At 43.1% G+C, this 23,594-nt stretch overlaps 1 protein-coding gene across 2 annotated transcripts in view; it reads left to right on the top strand.

The window, feature by feature from the left end:
* Positions 1-23,594, top strand: part of CHN2 (chimerin 2) — a 212,797-nt gene that overhangs the window by 161,821 nt on the left and 27,382 nt on the right. For both annotated transcript variants that reach the window (XM_084858443.1, XM_084858444.1), the window contains exon 7: positions 4,373-4,450. In XM_084858443.1, the coding sequence (XP_084714569.1) occupies positions 4,373-4,450 (78 nt within the window). The remainder of the gene's footprint in view (positions 1-4,372; positions 4,451-23,594) is intronic.

Genomic DNA, 23,594 nt, shown 5'->3' with positions numbered 1-23,594 from the left:
TATCCCGATCTAGCTCTGTCTTTCCTTAATTGTTAAAAACAAACAGTAATTATTATTAGCTCACTAGTTTTTTTCTCGTTCCTTTGCTCCCCCTCCCTGCCGGCCATTGGTTGGGGACGTGGAGAGGGCTGTGTTTGTTTTTGAAAGTCTAGATAGGACTGTGTGTTTTTTTAAATCTAGGAAAGAAAGAGCAGAGGAGGAAGGAGTAAAAGAACAAGCTGTAATCAGGGCAAAACTTACAAAACAAACATTTACCTCTGGGCTTGTTCCTCCATTTCCTCCCCCCCCCCAAGTATTATTCAACCATTTAGTTTTTCCTTTCTTTCTAAATTCTAAAATAAGGAGATATAGCAGCCTGCCTGTGCCTTGCCTTATTTTTTTTACACCCCCCCAGTTCAGAAGTGAACTATCTGTGTCTTTTCTGGCTTCATCCTCCAAAAACATAAAGAAAGTGGGGTTTTTTTCCTATTCTTTGGTTGCTCTGGAATCTTACCATCTCTCTCCTCTGCTATCCTGTATTTCTTGAACTTGTTTTCCTTAAAAGAAAATTAAATATAAAATAACAAATAAAAATCCCTTTTCTTTGGTTGGGTAGTTCTGCATTTGCTTTTCTTTTGCTCATGTGTGTGTGTGTGTGTGTGCGCGCACGCACGCACCCGTGCTTGTGCTATGGTCAAGCAAGCAATACATCCAAAATTCAATACAGTGTGCAAAGCACCACACACATACTATTTTATATCAATTATTAATTCAATTTATCAATTTATTGATAATTTATATCAATTATTATGATACTCCACTGTGTGGCAAAACAAGCCAGCCCAGTGAGGCGTCTTCTACGGGGTCTTTGCAGGGGCAGAGGTGGGCGAGGTGCTGTCACTAGCAGCGCCATTAGGCAAGCCGGCTCTCCCCCAGTCCGGATAGCGCAGTAGGGCAGCAGAGTGTGGAGGCCAGTTGCAGTGCCCGGAGGTCACTGTTTGAGGAGGCTGGAGGAGCCCATAGTAGCACTCTTGGCGAAGGAGGAGCAGCAGCAGCTCCTTCTGTAGTGGAAGAGGGGAGCCCACTGCTGGATGTTCGGTCGAAAGTGTCCAATGTCCTCAGTGTGGTGAAGGGCGAAGAGGAGGAGATGCTCCAGGGTGTGTTGGAGGAGAAGCAGGCAGAGGCTCCGGCACCTGAACCCTATTCCATTGTTCCCTCTGCTCGTGCATTGCCCCCTGCCCCCAGACTCAAGGCAGGCAGTCTGTATCTCCTCCACGGAAAGGTCAGGGCAGCATAGTGTGGGACCACTTTGAGGTGGGAGTGGATCCTACCACTGCCTGCCCACCCCATGCCTGGGTGGAATAGCTGGGCTTGGTGGCTTTGCTACCATGGGACTATAGCGTTTTTGCACTGTCCAGGCCCACCGGGTGCCTCTCTTCCAGCCTCTGCCTGGCACTGCCTGGCTCCGCCTGCTCGCCTCCACCTGGCTCTGAGCTTTCACTTAAATGCACACCAGCTCAGTGGAGCCAGGTTGTCCAAATGTTTCTTCTTCTCCAGAAAGGCTTTGCCCTCTTGCTTTTACTCGTGCTCATCCCATCATTCCTCCAGGTTTAACTCACCTCGGAGGTGGTGGAGCTGTCTTATAAGCAGAAATCTCAGCACCCCCTTCTCCACAGTCTTTCCCGCCCCTAGTTATTATGAAGAAAATCAAACTTTTGCTGCACCCAGAGCAGCAACCACTGGGGAAAATACATTAAAAAAACCCATTTAGTGTGTGCTAGAAATAAACAAAAGCAGATTAAAAAAATAACCTCTTCAGCCTGCTTGCCAGGTAATGTGTGTATTCAGCCATAGAGAGGCTGAGCCAGTGATTCTTCTGAATAAGGGTTGTTTTGCACTTCAAAGAAACCTGCAGCAGAGGTTAGGGATAGTGACTTCTGCTTCAACACACTTTCCCTTCTGACTTTGTTCTGAGTTTCTGGGAATATCGGATTCAACCTGTGCCTAGCACACAAGCCAGTGGGCCAAACTGCCTGGACTTTGGGGGGTGCGATGCCCTCCAGGGGGGCTGGGAGAGGCCAAGGTGTCATGTGCATGTGTGGAAACAGGGAGAACTTACATCTCTTTGCTTTGAAAGTTTCTGAAAACATCAGATTTTAACTCCACCTAGCACATAAACCACTGTGCCAAACTGATATTTTGCATGTGACCTTCTCTCCGGGGGGGGGGGAGGGGGGGAGAGGTCCCCAAATTTCATGTCTGTATCACAAAAACTAAAAACGTTATAACTGTTTGTGTTTTCCCATGCAAGTCAATGGGAAAACGCCAAAAATGGGCCATCCGGATATCTGAATCTCACTTTGGATTCAGATCCAAGTTGGAGCGGAGGGGGTCCAAATTGGTCTGAAGCGGATAGGGGGTTACTTCAGAGGACCCGAAACAGCATCCGAAGTGGATCAGGGGGTCCGTGCACAGCCCTACCATTTACAACCTCACCTGGGTAGAAACAGCCTGGCTTCCATGCTCTGGTTTACCTCCCAGTTAGATTACTGCAATGTGCTGTATGTCGGGCTGCCCTTGAAGACTGTCCAGAAACTGAAGTTAGTACAAAATATGGCAGCCAAAATATGACTGGAACTGGATGTTATGACCATATCATATCAGTATTGTAGCCTCTTCACTCATGAGTGGGCCTTTTCTGTGGTGGCCCCAAATTGTGGAATGCCCTCCCTAGAGAGGTCCATCTGGCATGTACTTTGTCGACTTTTTGGCACCAAGCAAAGACCTTTTTATACTCCCAGGCCTTAAAAAACACTTCTTAATGCTGCTTGTTTTATTTTCAATTATATGTTTAAAGCTGTGTTTTTTAAATCATCCTTTTCATGTTTTAGCCACTTTAACACATATTCCTTCTTTTAAAATTAATGTTGTGGCTGCTTTTAAATTATTTTAATGTGTTTAATCATTGGTTTTATTGTGTTTGTTTTTTATTATGTATATTGCCTTGAGAACTTTGGCTATACAGTGACTCATAAATTGAATACATTAAATTAAATTAAAAATCATAACATAGCCCTATAAGTACTGAGCATGCTCAGTGGCCACAGAATGCTAAGTGTCTGTTGGGGGGGGCAGAAAACCATGGGGAGGTAGGGGGAATGGAATGGAGCATTCTGGGAAACGGCATGGCTGGCTGGTTGGAACCCTGAACAGGCAGACTCCACACTGCAACATTTTATTTATTCATTCATTCATTCATTCATTCATTCATTTCATTTCTATACCACCCAATAGCCGAAGCTCTCTGGGCGGTTCACAAAAATTTTGCTGCAAGTCCCACTGATATAGAACTATTTCTCAGTGACCTCTGTTCATGAAGGCCATAACATCTGTACAGTAAGTCATTATCCTACAGTATAACTTGTATTGCCTGGGCAAGCCCTTATGCTTCTCAGTAGGACACACTATGTTTTTCTATGTAAATCAAATTATAGTCTAGGTCTGTAGTCTGCATCTTCTACTGAAATAATCAGTAGGAATGCTGAAATAATCGAATTACTTAGTTTATCCTAAAGTAGAGCCGCCAAAAACATCCTTAATTTAATGCATTGCAAAGAACTGCTACTAATCCTTCAAGCGCTAACAGATTTTCACTTGTACAGGATATGAAAAAGAAGAGATTTTTTTTTAGCCCTGCAAGATTAAACGATCGTTGGGGTTTAAAGGCTTAATCTGTTGGTGTTTGTACTGGAATAGCTCACAATTCTCCAGCTCTGAGTGCAATTGGATGCAGCATTAGAGTCATTTATGGGGGGTGGGGGGATGCTCCCGAGTAGAAGTGATCTATCCTTTGAAATGTGTTGTGGCGTAAAGCTGTCCTACCGCCTGTATTTCTTTCTTCAGTGTCTGGCAGGATACCACTGCTGGGGGGAGGGCAGAGAAGGGGGAGCTGTTCAGTACATGAATTCAGGCTATTGTTTCAGACACACGTCTGCTTTAATTTAAAGTAGTATCACAAAGCAGACCGTTACTTATTCAGATGCAGAAGCTCCTTCCATCACACAAGACAGCCTATTCAAGTCACATGCCAGAGGTCTCCACAGAATGGGCTGCTGCAGCTGCTTCAAATCTGCTGTCTACCATTAGAAGCAGTTGGACAAACCTGACAGCAGTCAGCCTCCCAGGCTCTGCAGAAGACAGGGAAAGGATCTGGGATCCAAGCACTATGTTTGCTGAGGAGTTATGGCTTGAAAATGAGAAAGCCTGTGCTGTGGTTCACAAATCTAAGCGTGGAAGGAAGCGCCAAGAGCTGCTGGCGGTGGCACTGGGGGTTAAGATGGGAGTCAAGGGGGCACTCTTGTGGCAACCTCTGAAACTCTTTGCCTATTCACAGATCACCTCTTTGGTCAGAAGAGCAGCATTAACGCAAAATGACAACCATTTCAACTATGAAAAAGCACATAATTTTAAGGTAAGGACATCTATGGACTCTTTCTGCTTTGAAAGCCATTGTGTTGTTTTCCTCATGTTATGATTATGTTGTCAGGTCAGTGTGTGTGTGTGTGTGTGTGTGGTTTAACCTCTTTTTCTTAAATATTTATGGGTTCCTTACTATACTGAGAACCATTTATTGTATAAAACTTTGTTCTAGAAGAAGAAAGAGAGAGAGAGAGAGAGAATCTCTCTGCTCAGATGAACTCACTTGATCGTGCTGAAATAAAGACATGGGCTGCATTCCCTCCTGATGACACACACTTATGTCTCATTGACAGCAATGAGATAGCTATCCTAAGCATACTTACATATAACTAAGTCTCACTGAAAGCAAAGGGACTTATTTCTGAGTAAACTTGGTGAAGCTTGGGCTTGGGACAGCAGCCTTATGCTTTCAAACCAGCCTCTTTGATTCATGATCAAATGTGATTTTAACATCATGTCCATTCTAAAATTGATTAAAATGTGTCTGTCCAGTTGTTAATTTTGCCTGTGCAGAGAGTTCTAATGTTAATCATTCAGGTCAAATACAAAGGACATGAACCTGTGACACACACGGAGTGATGTGATGGCATTGTCCAATATCTTTTGTTGGGCTCCATGTGCCAAGGAAGCACTCATGGAGCCCCACTGAGCTGGCTCTTGGAGAAATCCTTTGCCCTCGCCTGTCAATAGTTGAACCTACTACAAGTACAAGCAAGCTTCTATGGTATGGACTTCTATCTAGAAAGAGTCTTCCCACCCACTCCCCTTGGGCAGTGTTTGGGATAATGTGTGTGCATTGAAGAGTTGACTCATTTTTAGACGCTTGGCTTCCAGGCATCTTGTTCTATGTCTTTTGCGGGAACTGCTGCATTTGTTCCAGATTGAGACAATCTCCAGCAATCACAGTTAAAAGTAACTAAAATCCTGTTCAAAGCTTAGCAGGAATGGATGGAGAACAACCCTCTGTATTTATAAAGCTTAGGCACATGTTCTATTTTCCCCCTCACTTGCTTTGTCAAGAAGTTATGGTTGTATTTACCACTATCTAAAAGCAAGTCACCAGGATAATTTACTAAAGAGAAGCAAGGATATATTGCAAAGTGGGGGAAGGGATGAAATCACAGCCTACTTTGAACAAGGACAGATGGCAGCTACTACAGAGTATACAAGTGCATAAACGCAATGACTTCGCAAGTTGTCAGAAAAAAGTATTTTTTTCTATATTAGTCTGTCACTTTCCTAATGTAAAAGGATTTAAATTATTTATAATGATTTAGCAAATAGTTCTCCATTTTTTTCATTTACACTGCTTTGACCTGAATGTATTGGACTCCTGTTGGAATGTAAAAAGGGGTGTTTATATTGAGCTATATAAAAACATTTTAAAATAAATGTTAAAACATTCCACCAATATATCTTTTTATATCCTTCATCATAAAAGCCAATAATTTTTTTCCAAATGGAGAAGGGGACTCCCTCTGTCTTGTCTGAAACATCCTTAATGCTTGCAGATTTCCCCATAATCATCATTTTATATGAAAAATGGTTTCACTTTAGCCAGCAAAATATTTTCTCATGACTTAGGGCATATTTTCCACACTGACCTATACATTCTTTCTTTCCTCTTCAAAATTCCCCTTGTTTGGTCTTTGATTTAAAACTGGATGTGTGCCCAGAACCTTTTATTTGTTCACTCTAGTGTTCTGCATACCCTCTTGCTTCCTGTTTGAAAAGAGCTATAATTTAACTAGTAAATCATATGATTCTTTTTCCAGCTTTAAATGCATGACTTGAAAAGTGGATTTAAAAAAAAAAAGACCAGTGAAGGTTTTAAGAAGTACTTTGAAAATGTAAAATGACCAAGAAAGTGTATAATGCTTTCTAGTGGAACAAATACCTATTTACCATGCAAACGCACAATCTGGTATCACAAGCTTATATTAAAATGTGGTAAATTATTTTTTTAAAAAGAAATTCAACATGTTTCCCTAAAGTATAATTTTTTTTTATTTATTACAATTATTTATAGCCTACCTTTTTACAATGAGTATACTCAAGGGAGCACACAATTAATAAAATAAAACAATAAAATCACAAATGCAACAAGAATTTGTATTTGATGAATAAATGAACCTACCCACACTCTATGTTCAGCATCTAAGGTCCTTGTCTGGGTACTTCCTCCAAGGGAAGCCTGGAAGGCAGCAACGAGGGAGAGAGCCTTCTTGTGGCCCCTCATCTGTGGAATGAGGTCCCTGATGAGGTCCGCCTGATGGCAACATTATTATCTTTTTGGCACCAGGTTAAGACCTATCTCTTTTCCCAGGCATTTGGCAGCACATTTTTAACTGGTCCTGGATGTGGCATTAGTTATGACTGACTGTTCAAAGTTGTTTCTAGTTATATGTTGTTTGTGTATATTGTCTGTGTGCTTTTATGTAAATAGCTTTTAAACTTTTTATATTGTATTTTAATGTTTTAACTTCTGTAAACCGCCCAGAGAACTTAAGCTATGGGGCGGTATAGAAATGTTAATAATAATAATAGAAATAGAAAACAACAACAGCTAAAAACCCATGAAAGAAGGGATATTTAATTTAAAGCATGCTGAAATAAAACCATCAGTAGACAGTGATGGGTTCAGGTACCTCCCTAAGGAGGCTGTTCCACAATCTGGGTGCCTAAACTGAGAAGGCTCTCTCTCTTGTGCCCTCCCATCACACCTCAGACAAGGACCTCTGTAATAGAATAGAAGTACTGGGTAAATTCGTATGAAAGGAGACAGTTCTGAAGATACCCTAGTCCCAGGTCATTTATGGCTTTAAAGGTCAATGCCAACATTTTCAATTGAGCTTAGAAACAAACTGGTAATGAGCACAGTCAGTATAAAAGATCAGATCTTCTGGCTCCAATCAAAACCCTGGTGGCTGCATTCTAGCCCAATTAAAAACATATTTGCCTGAATCCAGCTAAAGTCAGACTATACATATGTAGTCTACCAAATGGGAATGTGCAAACGAGTCCCACATATGCAGTTCCCTCCCAAGTTCAACAGGGCTGCATGCATACAGCCATTTTAAAAATGCCACATGTCTGCCTATTAGCTCTTTCGAAGGGGCACAGGCATTTTTAAAATGGCTCCATCCAATTTATTAATTGTCATGTTCCTTCCCCCTTTGCTGCAGAATTGGAAGGATTATAGCTGCTTGGAACTTGATGTATTCAACCCTGGCTGCCCCATCTTCAGACTGAGGCACCTACCGTGACAGGCTGCAATTATAAGTTTGTGTATGTGTAACATGACAATTAATAAATTAAACTTGTCAGTTAATAACTTAAGATGAAACTGGGAATCAGGGATAAAAATATACTTAAGTACTAGGCTAGCTTATCTGTAAGTGTCCCATGCTACTATAAAAGCTGATGAAAATAACACATTACTTAAGAGGCATTTTGGCCACTTGTTATGGAACACTTTAAAAATAGTTGTGCTATAGAACTGAATGCATATGTGGGAGACAGTTCATGACATAGAGTTCATCAGAATGTTTGGCATGTGCTTTTGTCAAGGAACATACAATAAAAGCATTTCTCACAACTTTATCCCCTCCTGGGATGAAGTGACTGAAAAGGTCAATTTCTTAGAATAACTAACTATCAAATCAGACCTTGGCTGCAGTTAAAAATAAGAAATAGGTCCAGTAAGTTAAGCACTTGCACTAGATCTTCTGCTATCCATGTATGTATGTATTTTATTTAAAAGGTTTAGTTTCATTGACTTTAAAGAGCAACAGATGCATCGTATTATTAATGTTATTTTGGATGTCTGAATAGATTGATTCATCTATAAAAGGAACATTCTCTGACAATGTCCACAGAACTTTAAATATGATTAATTATTGCAAACATCTAGGTCTTCTGTTAGCAGTTTCATCATTAGACACAGAGGCCCAGGACAGTCATGACCAGGACCATTTCTCAAATTGCCAAATGCGCCCATAGTCCAAAAAGTTCCCTATCCTTGCTCTGTACTAAACATGCAGCCTAGGTTAAAATCAATACTTTTAGGTCATATTATTTTCTTATTGGACATGGAACCCAACAAGAGTACCCTCTTTCTCCCTAGCTCTTGGCTTGGTCTATTAAGCTTTTGCAGAGGTGATTAATCAAGACTTGAGGATCAAGAGCCCTGTTATCAACAGCATCCACCATAAAATATATTGCTAATGACAGAGTTTTATACTTAGCTTCACCTGAAGCTTCCACATTGGCTGTGCAGGATACATAACTATGGCAAAATATTTGACTTCAAGGTAGTTCAATCCAAATTTGATTAATCTTTCAGTCACAATGTCACCTACAATCCCAATAAGACATTCAAATGGGTGAATAAAATTCAGAAATATTTGAGACTCTGCCTGACATCTAATATGGATGGACTATTCTGATGCAATTATTTATATGTGCAGGATTAGAGCAAACTAAATCTGTTGTAATAAATTAATGCCATTAGAAGAAGTATCTTTGAAAAAAAATCTGTTTTCAAATTCTGCCAATATGTATTCCTGCTAGAACAATTCATAGGTGCCAGAGGGAATAACAAACACTCCAGATTACCTTCTAAACCTTTGACATGCAGTGTTGAGAAGAAGGGCCAGGCTTCTGACTTGCAGGTGATATTCGAGTATGTTGAAACCATGCAAACAGGTGGTCAGCTATTTTAAAAATGTTTGTGAATAATTATGTGTTAGACGAAGTGGTATGAGCAATAACCACTTTTTTCTATCAGTAATAATTCTGAGTTTGGCATCTATTTTGAGGATTTGGGACAATTGTAATATCCTAGCTCTGTCTCTTTCCCCAGTATCCATTTTCATAGGGCAAGATTGTTTCCATCCAAGGAAAGATCCTGAGTCACTTAGGGTATGGAAATAAGCTCATCTTACTAGGTTCTGTGATAATGCAAACAAAGATGGGATGATGCCTAAACATGAACTGCAGGGTAAAGAGGAAGATTTGCATTTGCCTTGGCATTAATATTTGCAGTTGGTCCTTTTATCTGGAATCAGGAACCAGAGTGTGTGTTTTCTTGCCAATTAACCAGTTTTGAAGTACTGAGCAAATACAGCTCAGCACCCTAAGTATGTTATTTCTTTTTTAAAAATCAATTTTTATTGTGAATTTAACAAAAAAAAAACCAAAATAAAAATATGACAACATATTCTAAAATCCTCAGTTTCAAATATTACAATATTCTAGGGAGAGAAAAAGAGAGAAAGAATAGGTTACATGTAAACTTCAGTAAAAGCATACCAGATATCCAAATATAAGTCCATTTGCAAGTTATGCCTACATACCACTCTTTCAAATGTTGCTAGCGTTGTTAAGTCTTCAATTCATTGCATTATAGGCAGTGAGCTTTTTATTCTTCCAGTAACATAGTATCAGTCTTTTAGCAACCAAAAGGGTGTGAAGGATCCATTTATGCTGACCATGTGTTACATTCCAAAAGGCAGGTAAGTAATTTAAGATAACATGTACATCATTAAAAATTAAAGAGTTTTCCAATACAAAAATTATCCATATAATAACTTCCTTCCAAAACGAGGCAACTATTGGGCATTTCCAAAACATATGAATAAGAGAAGTGTTAACTGCATTACACCTCCAACTATTAGCCAAGTTTGACAAGCCTTTATTAAAGAGCCATGGCATCCAATAGACCCGAAACAAAAGATTTTGCTGAATAAGATGTAACTGAAGATCCATAGAGATATCCGATACAGACGCCAAAATGGCGGTCCATTGATTAGACAAGGCCTCTAGGCACAATGGGAATAGTCAATGGGAAGCATGAAGATTTGGATTTCTTAAATGAGATTTGGATTCACACCTGAGTTGAAGTGGGTGGTCTCCAAATTAGTCCAAGCCAAATCAGTTGTTCAGTCGTTAAGTTGTGTCCACTCTTCGTGACCCCATGGACCATAGCACTCTAGGCTTTCCTGTCCTCCGCTCTCTCCCGGAGTGTGCTCAAGTTCATATTCATTGCATTGGTGATGCTATCTAGCCATCTCATCCTCTGCCGTCCCCTTCTCCTTTTGCCTTCAATCTTTCCCAGCATCAGGGTCTTTTAAGCCAAATCAGACTATTTTCCAAATCTCTGAATCAGGGTTCAAACGAAATCTTGTGATTGGTGCACATCCCTAGTTGTTATGGATGAGGAAGCAATACCACTCATTAGAAGAGAGCTTATTATGGAGATTGCTTGATTGTACTTCTTTTAGTAGCAACAAAGTTGATACACCAAAGGCTGATATACCAGCTACACCCTTATCTGGACAGCGATAGCCTAGCTACAGTTATCCATGCTGTGATAACCTCTCATGTGGATTACTGCAATGTGTTATACGTGGGGCTGCCTTTGAAAACAGTCCGGAAACTTCAGCTAGTCCAAAATAGGGCAGCAAGATTATTAACAGGGGCTGGCTAACAAGATCATATTACACCAGTACTTTTCCAGCTGCCAGCCCATTTCCAGGCCCAATTCAAAGTGCTGGTATTAACCTTCAAAGCCCTAAATGGCTTGGGGCTAGGTTATCTGAAGGATCGCCTCTTCCCATATGTGCCTGCCTGGACCCTAACAGCATCCTCAAGGATCCTTCCCCGGGAGCTCCCACCAAAGGAAGTGAGGCGGGTGGCTACCAGGAAGAGGGCCTTTTCTGCTGTGGCACCCTGGCTGTGGAATGAGCTCTCTGAAATGGTTCACTTGGTGCCTATGTTGTACTCCTTCTGGTGCCAGGTGAAGACCTTTTATTCTCCCAGTATTTTAGCTTTTAATCTTTTAGCTCTGGTGTTTTAAATCTGTATTTCAAATCTCTGCATTGCTGCTAGGTTTTATTCCAGTTGTACTGATTACATTGTGGTTTTAAGCTTTCATATTTTATATTCTTTTATGCTGCACTCTGTGGTTTTAATTTCTGTGAACCGCCAAGAAAGCTTTGACTATTGGACGATATAGAAATGAAATGAAATATATAAACACAATTCCAAATTTTAGCAATAAGGAAAAATAATCATCTTACTCTCTAAGGATAACATGATAGGAGAAATATTAGTTATAGAAAATATCTTACATCAATTAAAAGGCTACAGCTAATCCCTAATTTAGTGATAATATTATAGAAAAATGGTGGCAAAATGTAGTGACTTGTGCTAGACTTAGTCAATTTCATTAAGTGAAAATACAAAATACCATTCTGATTCTTTTCATTAAGGCTTTAGTGACAGAAAGTATAGATATAGATAGATATGGGGGGGTGTATGAGTGTGTTGTTGCTGTTGCGTGCTTTTATACGTGTATCCAAGCAAATCTTTATTTACCTTTTACTGTTCCTGAGTATTTTGATTTCTTTCATTGATATTTATTTGTTAATTTATAAACCCTGTTACTGTGTCTTACATAAAGGGGCTGTATTATTTATTTTAAAATGTAATGGACAGAGCAATCTTATTATGTGGGGGGGGGGCAGGGAGAAGAATCTATCGCAAACCTTATTATTATTAATTCAATGTATGAGTTGCCCTATAGTTGAAGCACTCAGGGTGACATACACAATAAAAACAAATACAATAAAACCAATTATAAAACACAACCAAAAGACCTTAAAGGAACTTAAAAACCTAAGCCTTGCTGCTGCCAGGCCAGGAGATGCAGAGACAGATTTTTTTAAAAAAATCCCTCCCCTTGGAGTTGCAGGGCTGGTGTGGTTTGAGCCATTTGGGGAGGAACAAGAGCTCTAGGATCCTGTGGATCTTCCTCATCCACCCCTAACATGTCCCCAACCCGCCTTTTTTGGCCCTCACCACTGGCAGAATGACACCACTGGGACATCTACTTTCCATAGGTGTACCAGGGGGCTTAAAGTGGCATAACCACCATCCTGCTGGTGGGCCTCCCTCTCTACTAGTGTAGCACCAGTTATGGTACTTCCTATGGCCGCCTCAGCTGGCCAAATGCCAACTGTGGGATTGTACCTGAAAAAGTTCTAGAATAAAGAGTATTTTTTAAAAACCTCCATGTGGATTTACTGATCATTCTTTCTTGCCTAAAATGGCTGTATGAATCAGGCTTTATTCAACAAATCTAAATCTAGCACCATTTGATGTTATGAGGGAAAAAAATGCTGTATTGCAAGACTTTCCTGAAATGCTACAAATAGCTGGGATACTTTTGTAGTTTAAAATGGCATTGGAATTGAGCCCGTTTTCCAGCACAAAGTTTTATTTGTGGTAAGTAGACCTTTTGTCTAAATACACCTCCCACAATGGAGTCTGGCTGTTCTTAACAGTACTTCCAGTACTGACATTCTGGATAAGAATTTCACAGTTGCAGGTAGCATACAAAATGTTAATTTCTATCCAAACTCCATATACATTCCTAATACAATTTCACAGATTCATTTATTTAGTCCATATCCAACACTTTAGCCTCTATATTTAGAATATTGTCAGAACAGCTTCTTAATTTTGGCATCAGTCTGCAATAACATTAAAATAATGTAACTATAGCATCATTTGGACATAATGTTAAAGTCTGATTAACCATTATGTGAATGGGCCTCGGGCCTGTGTGCTCCCCCTCCCCTCCTCCAGCACAGCTTTTACTTCCATTTTCAATTAACCATAGTTTACTGTTCGGTCCAAACCCTACACGGTGGTTAATTTTAACTATGGTTTAGGGAAACAAGCCAACTTCATAAATCATGGTTTGAAGTTGGCTTGCTACAATAAACCATAGTTAAGACTAATCATAGCTAGTCTTTGTACTGGTTTGGGCATAACAATAATCTGTGGTTAACTGAAAATGGAAGCAAACGCTTCAGATCTCCTCAGAGGTGTGCTAGAGGAGGCGAGGGGAGGGAAGAACATATAAGGACAGGCTTCTGCATGTAACACGAAACCATAGTTTCATGTTACATTTGAACCAGGCCTATAGCTTACAGATTTTCGTAGTCAATGAGAACTAGGACTACTGATCAAATTATTAAGCATTAGATGAATAGTAACTACTGTTTCCTGTCAATGCAAGAGAAAATAAGACAATAATCTGCTGGAGTTGCTTAAATAATCTCTAGCAAAATTACTGCTTTTATATGATGTCACAGACAGTTCCAAAATATCCCAGTAATTAGTGCAGAACAGCTTTAGAAGATTAAGAAATTGCAGTTTTAATAATGAACTCAAAGTCATTTGACTTCTATCAATATTTGGCTAGTATTTGACTCTGCACTAAACATTCTGAGAACCTAAAGACTGAGAACCAGGCACATCTGTTCATCATTCAGTAAATATTAAGTGTTAACTTGTAGGCACAAAACAGCCATCACGGATCATACCTGCATTATAACTTTCATATAACCTGATGTTATGGTCATCAGTGAGCACATTTCACATAATCACCTACGAATCATCAAGTGGAGGAGTGAGACATCAAGGCATGTACATGCCGTGAAAATCAGTCCTGAATTTCAATCAAGCTCTATAGCAGCCTTCCCCAACTGCCATCCAGATGTTTTGGATTTTACCTCCCATCAGTGCCAGCCAGCATAGCCAATGGTCAGGATTGCTGGGAATTGTAGTCCAAAACATCTGGGGAGCACCAGATGCTTTGGAGAAAGTTACTGTATGGTTTTGCATGAATAAATAGATCTACAGCCTGTAAAATGGATACTGGGTAGTAAAATTGATACAGCTATAAGTCATTAGTATCATCAGTTTTCTTAGTGACACATAATGTTGGAGGTAACATTTTATGACCCTAATCTAGGAATACCTCGGTGCTCAGATATGCACATGGATCTCTTTCATTTACAGGAATACCATTCATGATGATGGAAAGAGCCAGTTCTGTTTGCTAAGGAAATGATATAAAGATCAAATTTCTCTGATTTGATGAACACAAACGCCACTGTGGGTGAGAGGAGTTCTTTGCACATATTGTGTGTGGAGAGCTGGTTGGCTGTTGAATTTTTGCACCTGATAAATCTTGGTAACTGTAGTAGTACTCATCCCAACTTTGAATTTGAATTTTTGGTGCAAAACAAGCCATAAGATTTACTACAAAAATAATTCACAATGAGCCATGAAATTGGACTATTACAATTATTAAAACTACTCCGAAATGAATATTGACATACTTGAATGGTTAATAATTGGGTCCACAAATTTTAAAAGGTTATTTTAAAAATCCCATTAGAGAGAAGATTACTTAGAACTTAGAAGTCATTGGTAATTCAAGCAATACAAAAAAATAAAACTGAGAGAAGATAAAAAGGAAGTTGGGGACAAGATGACAGTAAAACATCACCAGTCTGAATGATAAAGAGTCCCAAAGAGCCCAAACCTTCCCAACATGGTAATCATCACACAACATATTTTACTCTTTCCATGTAGATGCAATCATTCACCTAATATGAACCATGTTCTCAGTGGTTATGGTCATATTTTCCATCATTCTATTAGACGTGACGTTAGACTCCTACTTCCTTGATATCAGATTACACACAGTTTCAGTCTTCATTGCTACATACTGGCAACTTTAGAAATCCACTAAGACCACACTTTCCCATTTCCTAGCACAGGCTTTAATTTAATAATTCACTTAACGATAGCATAGCAAATATGCTATTACTGGAAAAGCTGACATGCTCCAGGGTGATTTGACTTTTTCAGCCAGCACAGGCTGAGTAAACATAAGAACATAAGAAGAGCCATTCTGGATCAGACCAAGGGTCCATCTAGTCCAGCATTCTGTTCACACAATGGCCAACCAGCTGTTGACCAGGAACCCACAAGCAGGGCATGAACACAAGAGAACCCTCCCACCCATGTTCTCCAGCAACTGGTGCACATAGGCTCACTGCCTCTGATACTGGAGGTAGCACATAGCTATCAAGACTAGTAGCCATTGATAGCCTTTTTCTCCAGGAATTTGTACAACCCCCTTTTAAAGCCATCCAAATTGGTGACCATCACTACATCCTGCGGTAGCAAAGAAGTACTTCCTTTTATCTGTCCTGAATCTCCCACCAATCAGCTTCAGGCCCGGGTTCTAGTATTTTGAGAGAGGGAGAAAAACATCTCCCTCTCCACATTCTCCACACCATGCATAATTTTTTAGACCTCTATCATGTCTCCCCTTACCCTCCTTTTTTTCCAAGCTAAATAGTCCCAGCTGTTGTAATCTTCTCTCCCAGGGGAGATGCTCCAGCCCCTTGACAATACATGCATTATCACAGTCTTGTGAATCATTTGAAACATTCCTAGACCACAGGCAAAGCTTCCAACAGTGTCCAGAAGCTATCTATATGAGGTCCTGGATCTCAAATTCTCTTTATTTAATGTATTTATTTAATGGATCTACATTATGTGCACTGTCCCATACTCTAGGAACAATAAAAAGAGGATAGCTGCAATCAATATTGTTCCCAATGCATACACTTCCCCATACTTTAGGATAATAACAGACCAAGTAAGGTCTGCAATTATAATATTAGAAAGCATAACACATCAAGGCTGCCCTCTTTTGCCCCTTCTATACAACTTCACGCTAAAGCCATCAGCTTGTTCCATTATGCAAGGCACAGCTATCTCCAGAATTATTGTTGGAGGCCTTAAACATAAAATGGTATTATATACCAATAATGTGCTCTTTTCTATCAAACCCAAAACTGCTATTCCAACCCTTATGTCACTAACTGAATACTTTGGTACCCTTTCAGAATATAAGATAAATTGGAACAAGACCAAGATCCTTAAATTAGGCAAAGGTTACTATAATACCTGCTCCGGTTGGACTCCCCACCCCCTTGCAGGGTTAACTGATATCCATGGCCCTGTGGGGAAGGAGAAGGAGTGAGGGAGACTGGAACAGGCAAAAGGAACATCAGGGCCTGCGCCAGTTGGACGGCCCTTCTTTTGTGATATGAGGGGGGGGAGCAGGGCCATCCCACCAGTTGGACGGCCCTTCTTTTGTGATATGAGAGGGGGGAGCAGGGCCATCCCACCAGTTGGACGGCCCTTCTTTTGTGATATGAGAGGGGGGAGCAGGGCCATCCCACCAGTTGGACGGCCCTTCTTTTGTCCTACTTTTGAGAGGGGGGAGCAGGGCCATCCCACCAGTTGGACGGCCCTTCTTTTGTCCTTCTTTTGAGAGGGGGGAGCAGGGCCATCCCACCAGTTGGACGGCCCTTCTTTTGTGATATGAGAGGGGGGAGCAGGGCCATCCCACCAGTTGGACGGCCCTTCTTTTGTCCTTCTTTTGAGAGGGGGGAGCAGGGCCATCCCACCAGTTGGACGGCCCTTCTTTTGTCCTTCTTTTGAGAGGGGGGAGCAGGGCCATCCCACCAGTTGGACGGCCCTTCTTTTGTGATATGAGAGGGGGGAGCAGGGCCATCCCACCAGTTGGACGGCCCTTCTTTTGTCCTTCTTTTGAGAGGGGGGAGCAGGGCCATCCCACCAGTTGGACGGCCCTTCTTTTGTCCTTCTTTTGAGAGGGGGGAGCAGGGCCATCCCACCAGTTGGACGGCCCTTCTTTTGTCCTTCTTTTGAGAGTCCTGCTGACAGTCTACGTAATTTTCCCCCCTCTTCCCTCCCCAGTGCCTTTTCCATGTGTGTCGTAAACCTGTGTGTCAGGCTTACAACCTTTTTTCGGTTGTAAGCCTGAGGGCAGGGACTGCCTTCTTTGTTCATTGATTGTAAGCCACCCCGGGAGCCTTTTTTGGCCGAGAATTGCAATAAAAATCCTATAAATAAATAAATAAATCTAATTCGAACTGGCAATTTCAATGGGCTAAGAATTTTCTCAAATAATTAGGGATCTTGAACCTCGCCTCCAAACAGTACAGGTTAATTTGGATGGATGGGAGCCCTCATTATGCATTTATACAGCAAAATGAATTTGTTGTAGACAAATACCTTACATAGAATCATTTATGATCTAAGAGGCTCACCTGTCTCCATCTCTACCAAGTATTTTTGCACTGTTTCGCCAGTTTATCTGGGGCAAAGATAGCATACCATAACCAAAATCAGTTATTTAAAAATGCCAAATCATACCTCCAGGGCCATGTTTCCACGGACAATGGAAGGAGAAGCTAATGGAGGAGTACCGGATTTTTTAAAAGGAATCAGCTTTGCTGCACTTTGGTCCACGCAGGGCTCCACAAGCAGCTTCTCCACAGTAGTAAAAATTGCTTCACAGAACATACTTCCTGGTGGGTTGGAATGAATGTCATCTGACCAGCAGGGGCTGCTCAACCAAAAAGAGAGGCTCCCCCCTCCCTCTTTCTCCTTTCCCCTGAAAGTCCAGATGCACCTGCATGTCAAGGGCTCCTTGGAGGCCTCTCTCAGTCTAATCCAGTAGCCAAGTCCAGACACAGACAAAGGGATTCCTTTCAAGGCTTTATTCTTCTTTTACAACTTAACAACTATACTGATTGCAACTAGATCTGAGCAGCACAGTACCTATGCCCTACGTTGGAACAGTTGGTCCCCATTTGAAAGGGAATTACTGGCAGACCCCTGAACGTAAGGACTAGGGAGAGTCCCTCCCCTTTTCCCTTGGAGCCTCTGGGCGCAGCCGTTGTTTGCACGCCAACCTGGCATTACGCCTCCTTTCCGCGCCCTCCATCTGGCACCGCTCTCTGCATCTGCGTCGTGCATCCACCAAGTCTGCTATCCGCGCTCGGTCACTCCCTGGACTGCTATCTAATCTAGGAATGCTGGTGGGAGGAATCTCCGTCAGCTGTTGGTCCTGGGAAAGAGGAGCGCGCTCCTCTCCCAGGAGCGACTGCTCTTCCTCAGAATCAGAACTACTCTGGGATTCTATGGGCTCAGTGTCCACCCTGACATCATCCCCGCTCCCATAAGGCCCCCCCTCGTGCTCCTCCCCTGGGGCCCCAGGTCTGTGGGGGTACAGCTGGTGGAAGCACCTCAGCAGCAATGGAGCATCCGCGGGTTCCCAGGATCGCACATCAGGCCCGTACCCCTTCCAGTCCACCAGATATTGCAAGCGGCCACGAGAAAGGCGGGAGTCCAGAATCTCCGTGAACTCAAACTCCTCCTCCCCCTCCACCAGCACTGGCGGCGGGGGGGAGCCGACCGAGCGATGAGGGTCACTAGAAACCAGAGGGGACAGCAAGGACCGATGAAAAACGGGATGGATCTTCATGGAGGGTGGGAGGGCCGGGCGAAAAGCAACAGGGTTAATCTGGGCCGTAATCTGGAAAGGCCCCGTGCGGCGAGGCGCGAGCTTCCTTGCGGGCAAGTGAGAGCGGAGGTATTGGGTGGACAACCAAACCCAGTCCCCCAGTTGCAGAGACGGACCCGGCTGGCGCCGCTGGTCTGCAGAGGCCTTGTAGGCTGTCTTGGCTTGCTCGAGGGAGTCCCGTAAGAGGTGGTGTACCGCTCGCAACTCCTCTAAAAAGTCCTGGGCCGCTGGCACCAAAGAGGGAGCTAGGGTGGACGGGAAGGCCTTGGGGTGGTAACCAAAATTGGCATAAAATGGAGCTTGGCGGGTGGAAGCATGGCAGGCATTGTTATAAGCAAATTCTGCGAGAGGCAGCAAGGAAAACCAGTTATCCTGCTGGTAATTTACATAACAGCGCAGATATTGCTCCAGAGTCGCATTGGTGCGCTCGATCTGACTGTCCGTCTGTGGATGGTGGGCGGAGGAAAGACGGAACGTCACATGGAGCAACGCCAGTAGCTCCCTCCAGAAATGGGCAGTGAATTGGGCCCCCCTATCGGAAACGAGACCCTCGGGCCATCCATGGAGGCGGAAAACATGCGCCACGAACAGCTCTGCCGTCTCCCTGGCTGTGGGCAACCCAGAGCAGGGGATGAAATGGGCCATCTTAGAAAACAAATCCACCACCACCAGAATAGTGGTCTTACTGTGTGAGGAAGGCAAGTCAGTGATGAAGTCAAGGGAGAGCAGTTTCCAAGGTCCTGAGGGGGTAGGCAGGGGGTGAAGCAAGCCTGTGGGCTTGCCTGAGGGGGCCTTCGCCCGCTGGCAGGTTGGGCAGGAGGCGACATAGGACTTGACGTCCTGACACACACAAGGCCACAAAAAATCCCTCGTCACTCCATGCAAGGTCTTGGCGACGCCAAAATGCCCAGCTGTGGGGGAGTCGCGGCACTGATGGAGGACCTTCTCGCGGAGGGGTCTAGAAGGCACATAGACCCGGCCAGAATGGTAAAGCAGGTCACCTCGCAAAGAGAAGGGGGTAGAGTGGGGGGGGGACAGAGGCTAGCCCCAATTCCTCCACCTTTGTGCGAACAAAAGCATCCTGAGCCTGTGCAGAGAGAAGGAGCTCCTCCCAAGAATGAGGCACTGCAGCTGCTGCCAGGCCTTGAGGGGGAAGAATCAGAGAGGGGGGAGAGTTTCCTCACTCCCTGGCTGGAGGTCAGGCTTACGAGAAAGTGCATCCGCTTGTAGGTTGTCTGAGGCCTTCGCATGGCAATCGGAGAGAGAGAGGAGAGAAAGAAAGAAAAAAAAAAAAAGAGGAACGGGGACCAAGCTGTCAAGGGCTCCTTGGAGGTCTCTCTCAGTCTAATCCAGTTGCCAAGTCCAGACACAGCCAAAGGAATTCCTTTCAAGGCTTTATTCTTCTTTTACAACTTAACAACTATACTGATTGCAACTAGATCTGAGCAGCACAGTACCTATGCCCTACGTTGGAACAGTTGGTCCCCGTTTGAAAGGGAATTACTGGCAGACCCCTGAACTTAAGGACTAGGGAGAGTCCCTCCCCTTTTCCCTTGGATCCTCTGGGCGCAGCCATTGTTTGTGCGCCAACCTGGCATTACGCCTTTCCGTGCCCTCCATCTGGCGCCTCTCTCTGCGTCTGTGTCGCACATCCACCAAGTCTGCTATCTGTGCCTGGTCACTCCCTGGACTGCTAACTAAACTAGGAATGCTGGTGGGAAGAATCTCCATCAGCTGTTGGTCCTGGGAAAGAGGAGCGCGCTCCTCTCCCAGGAGCGACTGCTCTTCCTCAGAATCAGAACTACTCTGGGATTCTATGGGCTCAGTGTCCACCCTGACACTGCATTTCAGGAGCAAGCCTCACTGAGCACAATGGGAATTACTTAAGCACACATATGCTCGTGCTGGGAAAGAGAGCAGTAAACACAAAGACGGAAACCAGCCCCCATTTTAACCCGCAGGATCTCTATAATGAAGGGTGGAAGTAGTTTCTTCCTAATGCAATAAACCAAACAAAGGAGAATCAGAGCCTCGAGATCGCGCTTTACCACACTTAGGGAACTGGGCTTTAAAACTGTGCCATGTCAATTGAGGGGGATCTCTGTAAGTTCTGTGGGCCTTCAGAGGGCAAGCTTCATTCAGCACAATGGGAGTTACTTCTGAGTAGACACTGGTTTGTGCAGGGATGGGAAACAGACAGGAAACACCCCTTGACCGGGGTCACGGTGAAAGGCACACCCCTTGGCAGGGATAGCATACCTGAGGTCAATGCGGAGGTTGGGGCACACAGCAACTATACCAGGGAGAACCTGTTTTAAGGAAAAGAATTGGACTTTAAGCAGTGTCAGAAAATCATTTTTTTCTGTGATGGTATCCGGCATGTCTGCTGGATGGCTACAACGTCATGTATCCCAAGCGACTTCCACATGTTGCCAGTTCAGAGTAAATCACTGTGGAAACAGGCCCCAGGTTTGAGAGGGAGCTGGGCAAGGTGCCCTCTGGTGAGGCTCCTCCTTTATTGGCTGGCTATGACAGTGGCAAGGGTATTGTGGAAAATTACAATGGTAGCTAGAGCCAGCTGACCCGTGCTCCTTGGAACACCTGGCTGGAATAAATATTAAGGAGGGCCAGGGGAAGGGGTCAGCAGTGGACTCTGCCAGGGTGTGGGGCCCCCAACAGCTGCCCAAGGATGCCAGGTACTGATGCTGGCCCTGACACCAGATCTGGATCAGGAGACTCAGAGGAAACTAGGAGAAACTGAACATAACATAACTAGAGCACAATAAAGATCAAACAGTATTCTAAACAAGTCATATTATTATAACATTTTATTTAACTTGATGCAGAAAAATTATGTTTCTAATTGAACCTCTAAAAAATTGACCTAGATACCTTGAACTAAAACAGAATTATTGGAGATGCAACCACACGCAGCTGGAATGTGGTCTGCATTTATGCACTCTGGACATATCAACAAATCCATCTACTCACTGCATGGAGGGAGCAATTCTATGGCCCCTAGACAGCATCTGAGGTGCCATAGGATAATATGGATTCCCCAAGCCAAGGATGAAGACAGGGCTCCAACCTCAGAGCAGGGAATCAAAGAACTGAGTCCCCTACCCCACCTCCTTGCAGATTGCACAGAAAGAACAGTGCTGGCCGGCCTCTGAGGTCAGGAAAGCAACCTCAGAGAGGGGAAAGGGGGCGTTTCATTGGGCGGGGAGGGGAAGAGACTGTAGAGGCTAGGATGTGAGTTATCCTGAAGCTTCTCCAGTCTCCTCCCCTCTGTCTCCGAAGCACCCCAGCTAGACAGGCAAAGAAGCCTGTCTAGCAAAAAATGCAGAGCAGGGAGACAGGGAGGCAAAGATCGCCTCCGCCATTCCTCCTGCTCTCCTTAGGATGACTGTAAGCCTCTGTGTTCGGGGGCTTACAGTCATCGAGGGCACAACCCAAAGGATTGCACCCTAAACTATTCTTTAATACTCTTCATACACGGTACAATCCCATACAATTCTATGGAGTTCATATATGTCAAATTATCTGCCAGTACGATAATAGAACTCAGTTTTCCTAATCTGAAACTCTTCTTTTTTTATAGTCTGAATGTTTTCTTTTTTATATTTCCGCGGGACTTACTCCCATGTAAGAGTGCATAGGTTTGGCTCTTTAATGGTTAGACTATAAATATCACTCCTTTGCCGGCAGAGAGGAGCTCTGTCGGGGCTGGGGGGGAGGGGTTGTCGACCCTAAAGGGCCCTGTTATGCCTGCAGAAAGATCCACAAACATATGTCCACCAACTAGCAGTGTTCCCAGCAGTGGTAGGCCCTAAAATGGGGTGTTGCAGGGTGAGGGTGGGTTAGAGGGGGCATTGGATTCCAGGGCCCTTCAGTTCCCCCAAAATGGATCTGGATCAGTCCCCTCAGTTATGCTAGCTGACGAATCTGCCCTCCCATCTGCCACCTCAGCTGATGTGAGCTGGCTGGGCTTTGGAAGTGGATGATCTGCAACTTTGCTTCCCACCCCCACAACCTAAGTTAGGATTGCTCTAAAAGTTAGTTTAATCTATGTCTGTAGATGCAAAACAACATTTTACTTTTCCTACAAACAAATGAACTCTATTTTGTGCCATGCTAACTATATGCTATAAAAGATTTAATTTTTCACATCATACCCATGTTCTAAATTTCAAAAGATGTCTGTTTTATTCATAAATGCATAATTTAAGACTTGTATTTTCTGCAAAATAAGACACTTCATCTGTCTCATCATGCTGTTCATTATCATTGCTTATATTTGTTGCAAAATGGCACTTACTGTGTTTTTGCTTGAATAAGGATCTGTTTAAATTTTGTGGTCTGCATAAAACAAGTTTACTTATTTAACTTGGCAAGGAAAAACAAGACAAAAATAGTTTATCTGGGTCTGTAGTTGATTCAAACATGCAAGAACTGCTATTTGCCCCACCATTGCCCGGAATGTCTATACAAACCTCTCGTTATTCCTTTTGAGTCAAAAGTTACAGTGATCCCCTTGACTCTTGTTTAGTGATTGTGGTGTGTAGTGTGATTAATTATATAAAGGTTCATGTAACAGTCACATAATTACATTTCATTATGACTAATTAAATAATCAAAATTATATCACATTTACAGGGGTGAGGTGACTTGTGGCTCTCCAGATGCTGTTAGAGTGCAACTCCCATGGTCCCCCGCCATTCACTATGCTGGCTAAGGCTAATGGGCGTTACAGTCTAACAACCTGTGGAGGGCCACAAGTTGCCCGCCTCTAAAATAGTAAAATATCGTACTGAAGTAACATAGAAGGGTGGAAGCAATAGAGAATACCATGACAAAGAGGAGAAAA

This window comes from Heloderma suspectum, chromosome 5, assembly GCF_057233095.1.
Source record: "Heloderma suspectum isolate Gila_16-S chromosome 5, 16-S_ref, whole genome shotgun sequence".
Lineage (NCBI taxonomy): Eukaryota > Metazoa > Chordata > Lepidosauria > Squamata > Helodermatidae > Heloderma > Heloderma suspectum.
This window is presented reverse-complemented; position numbering and strand designations above follow the sequence as displayed.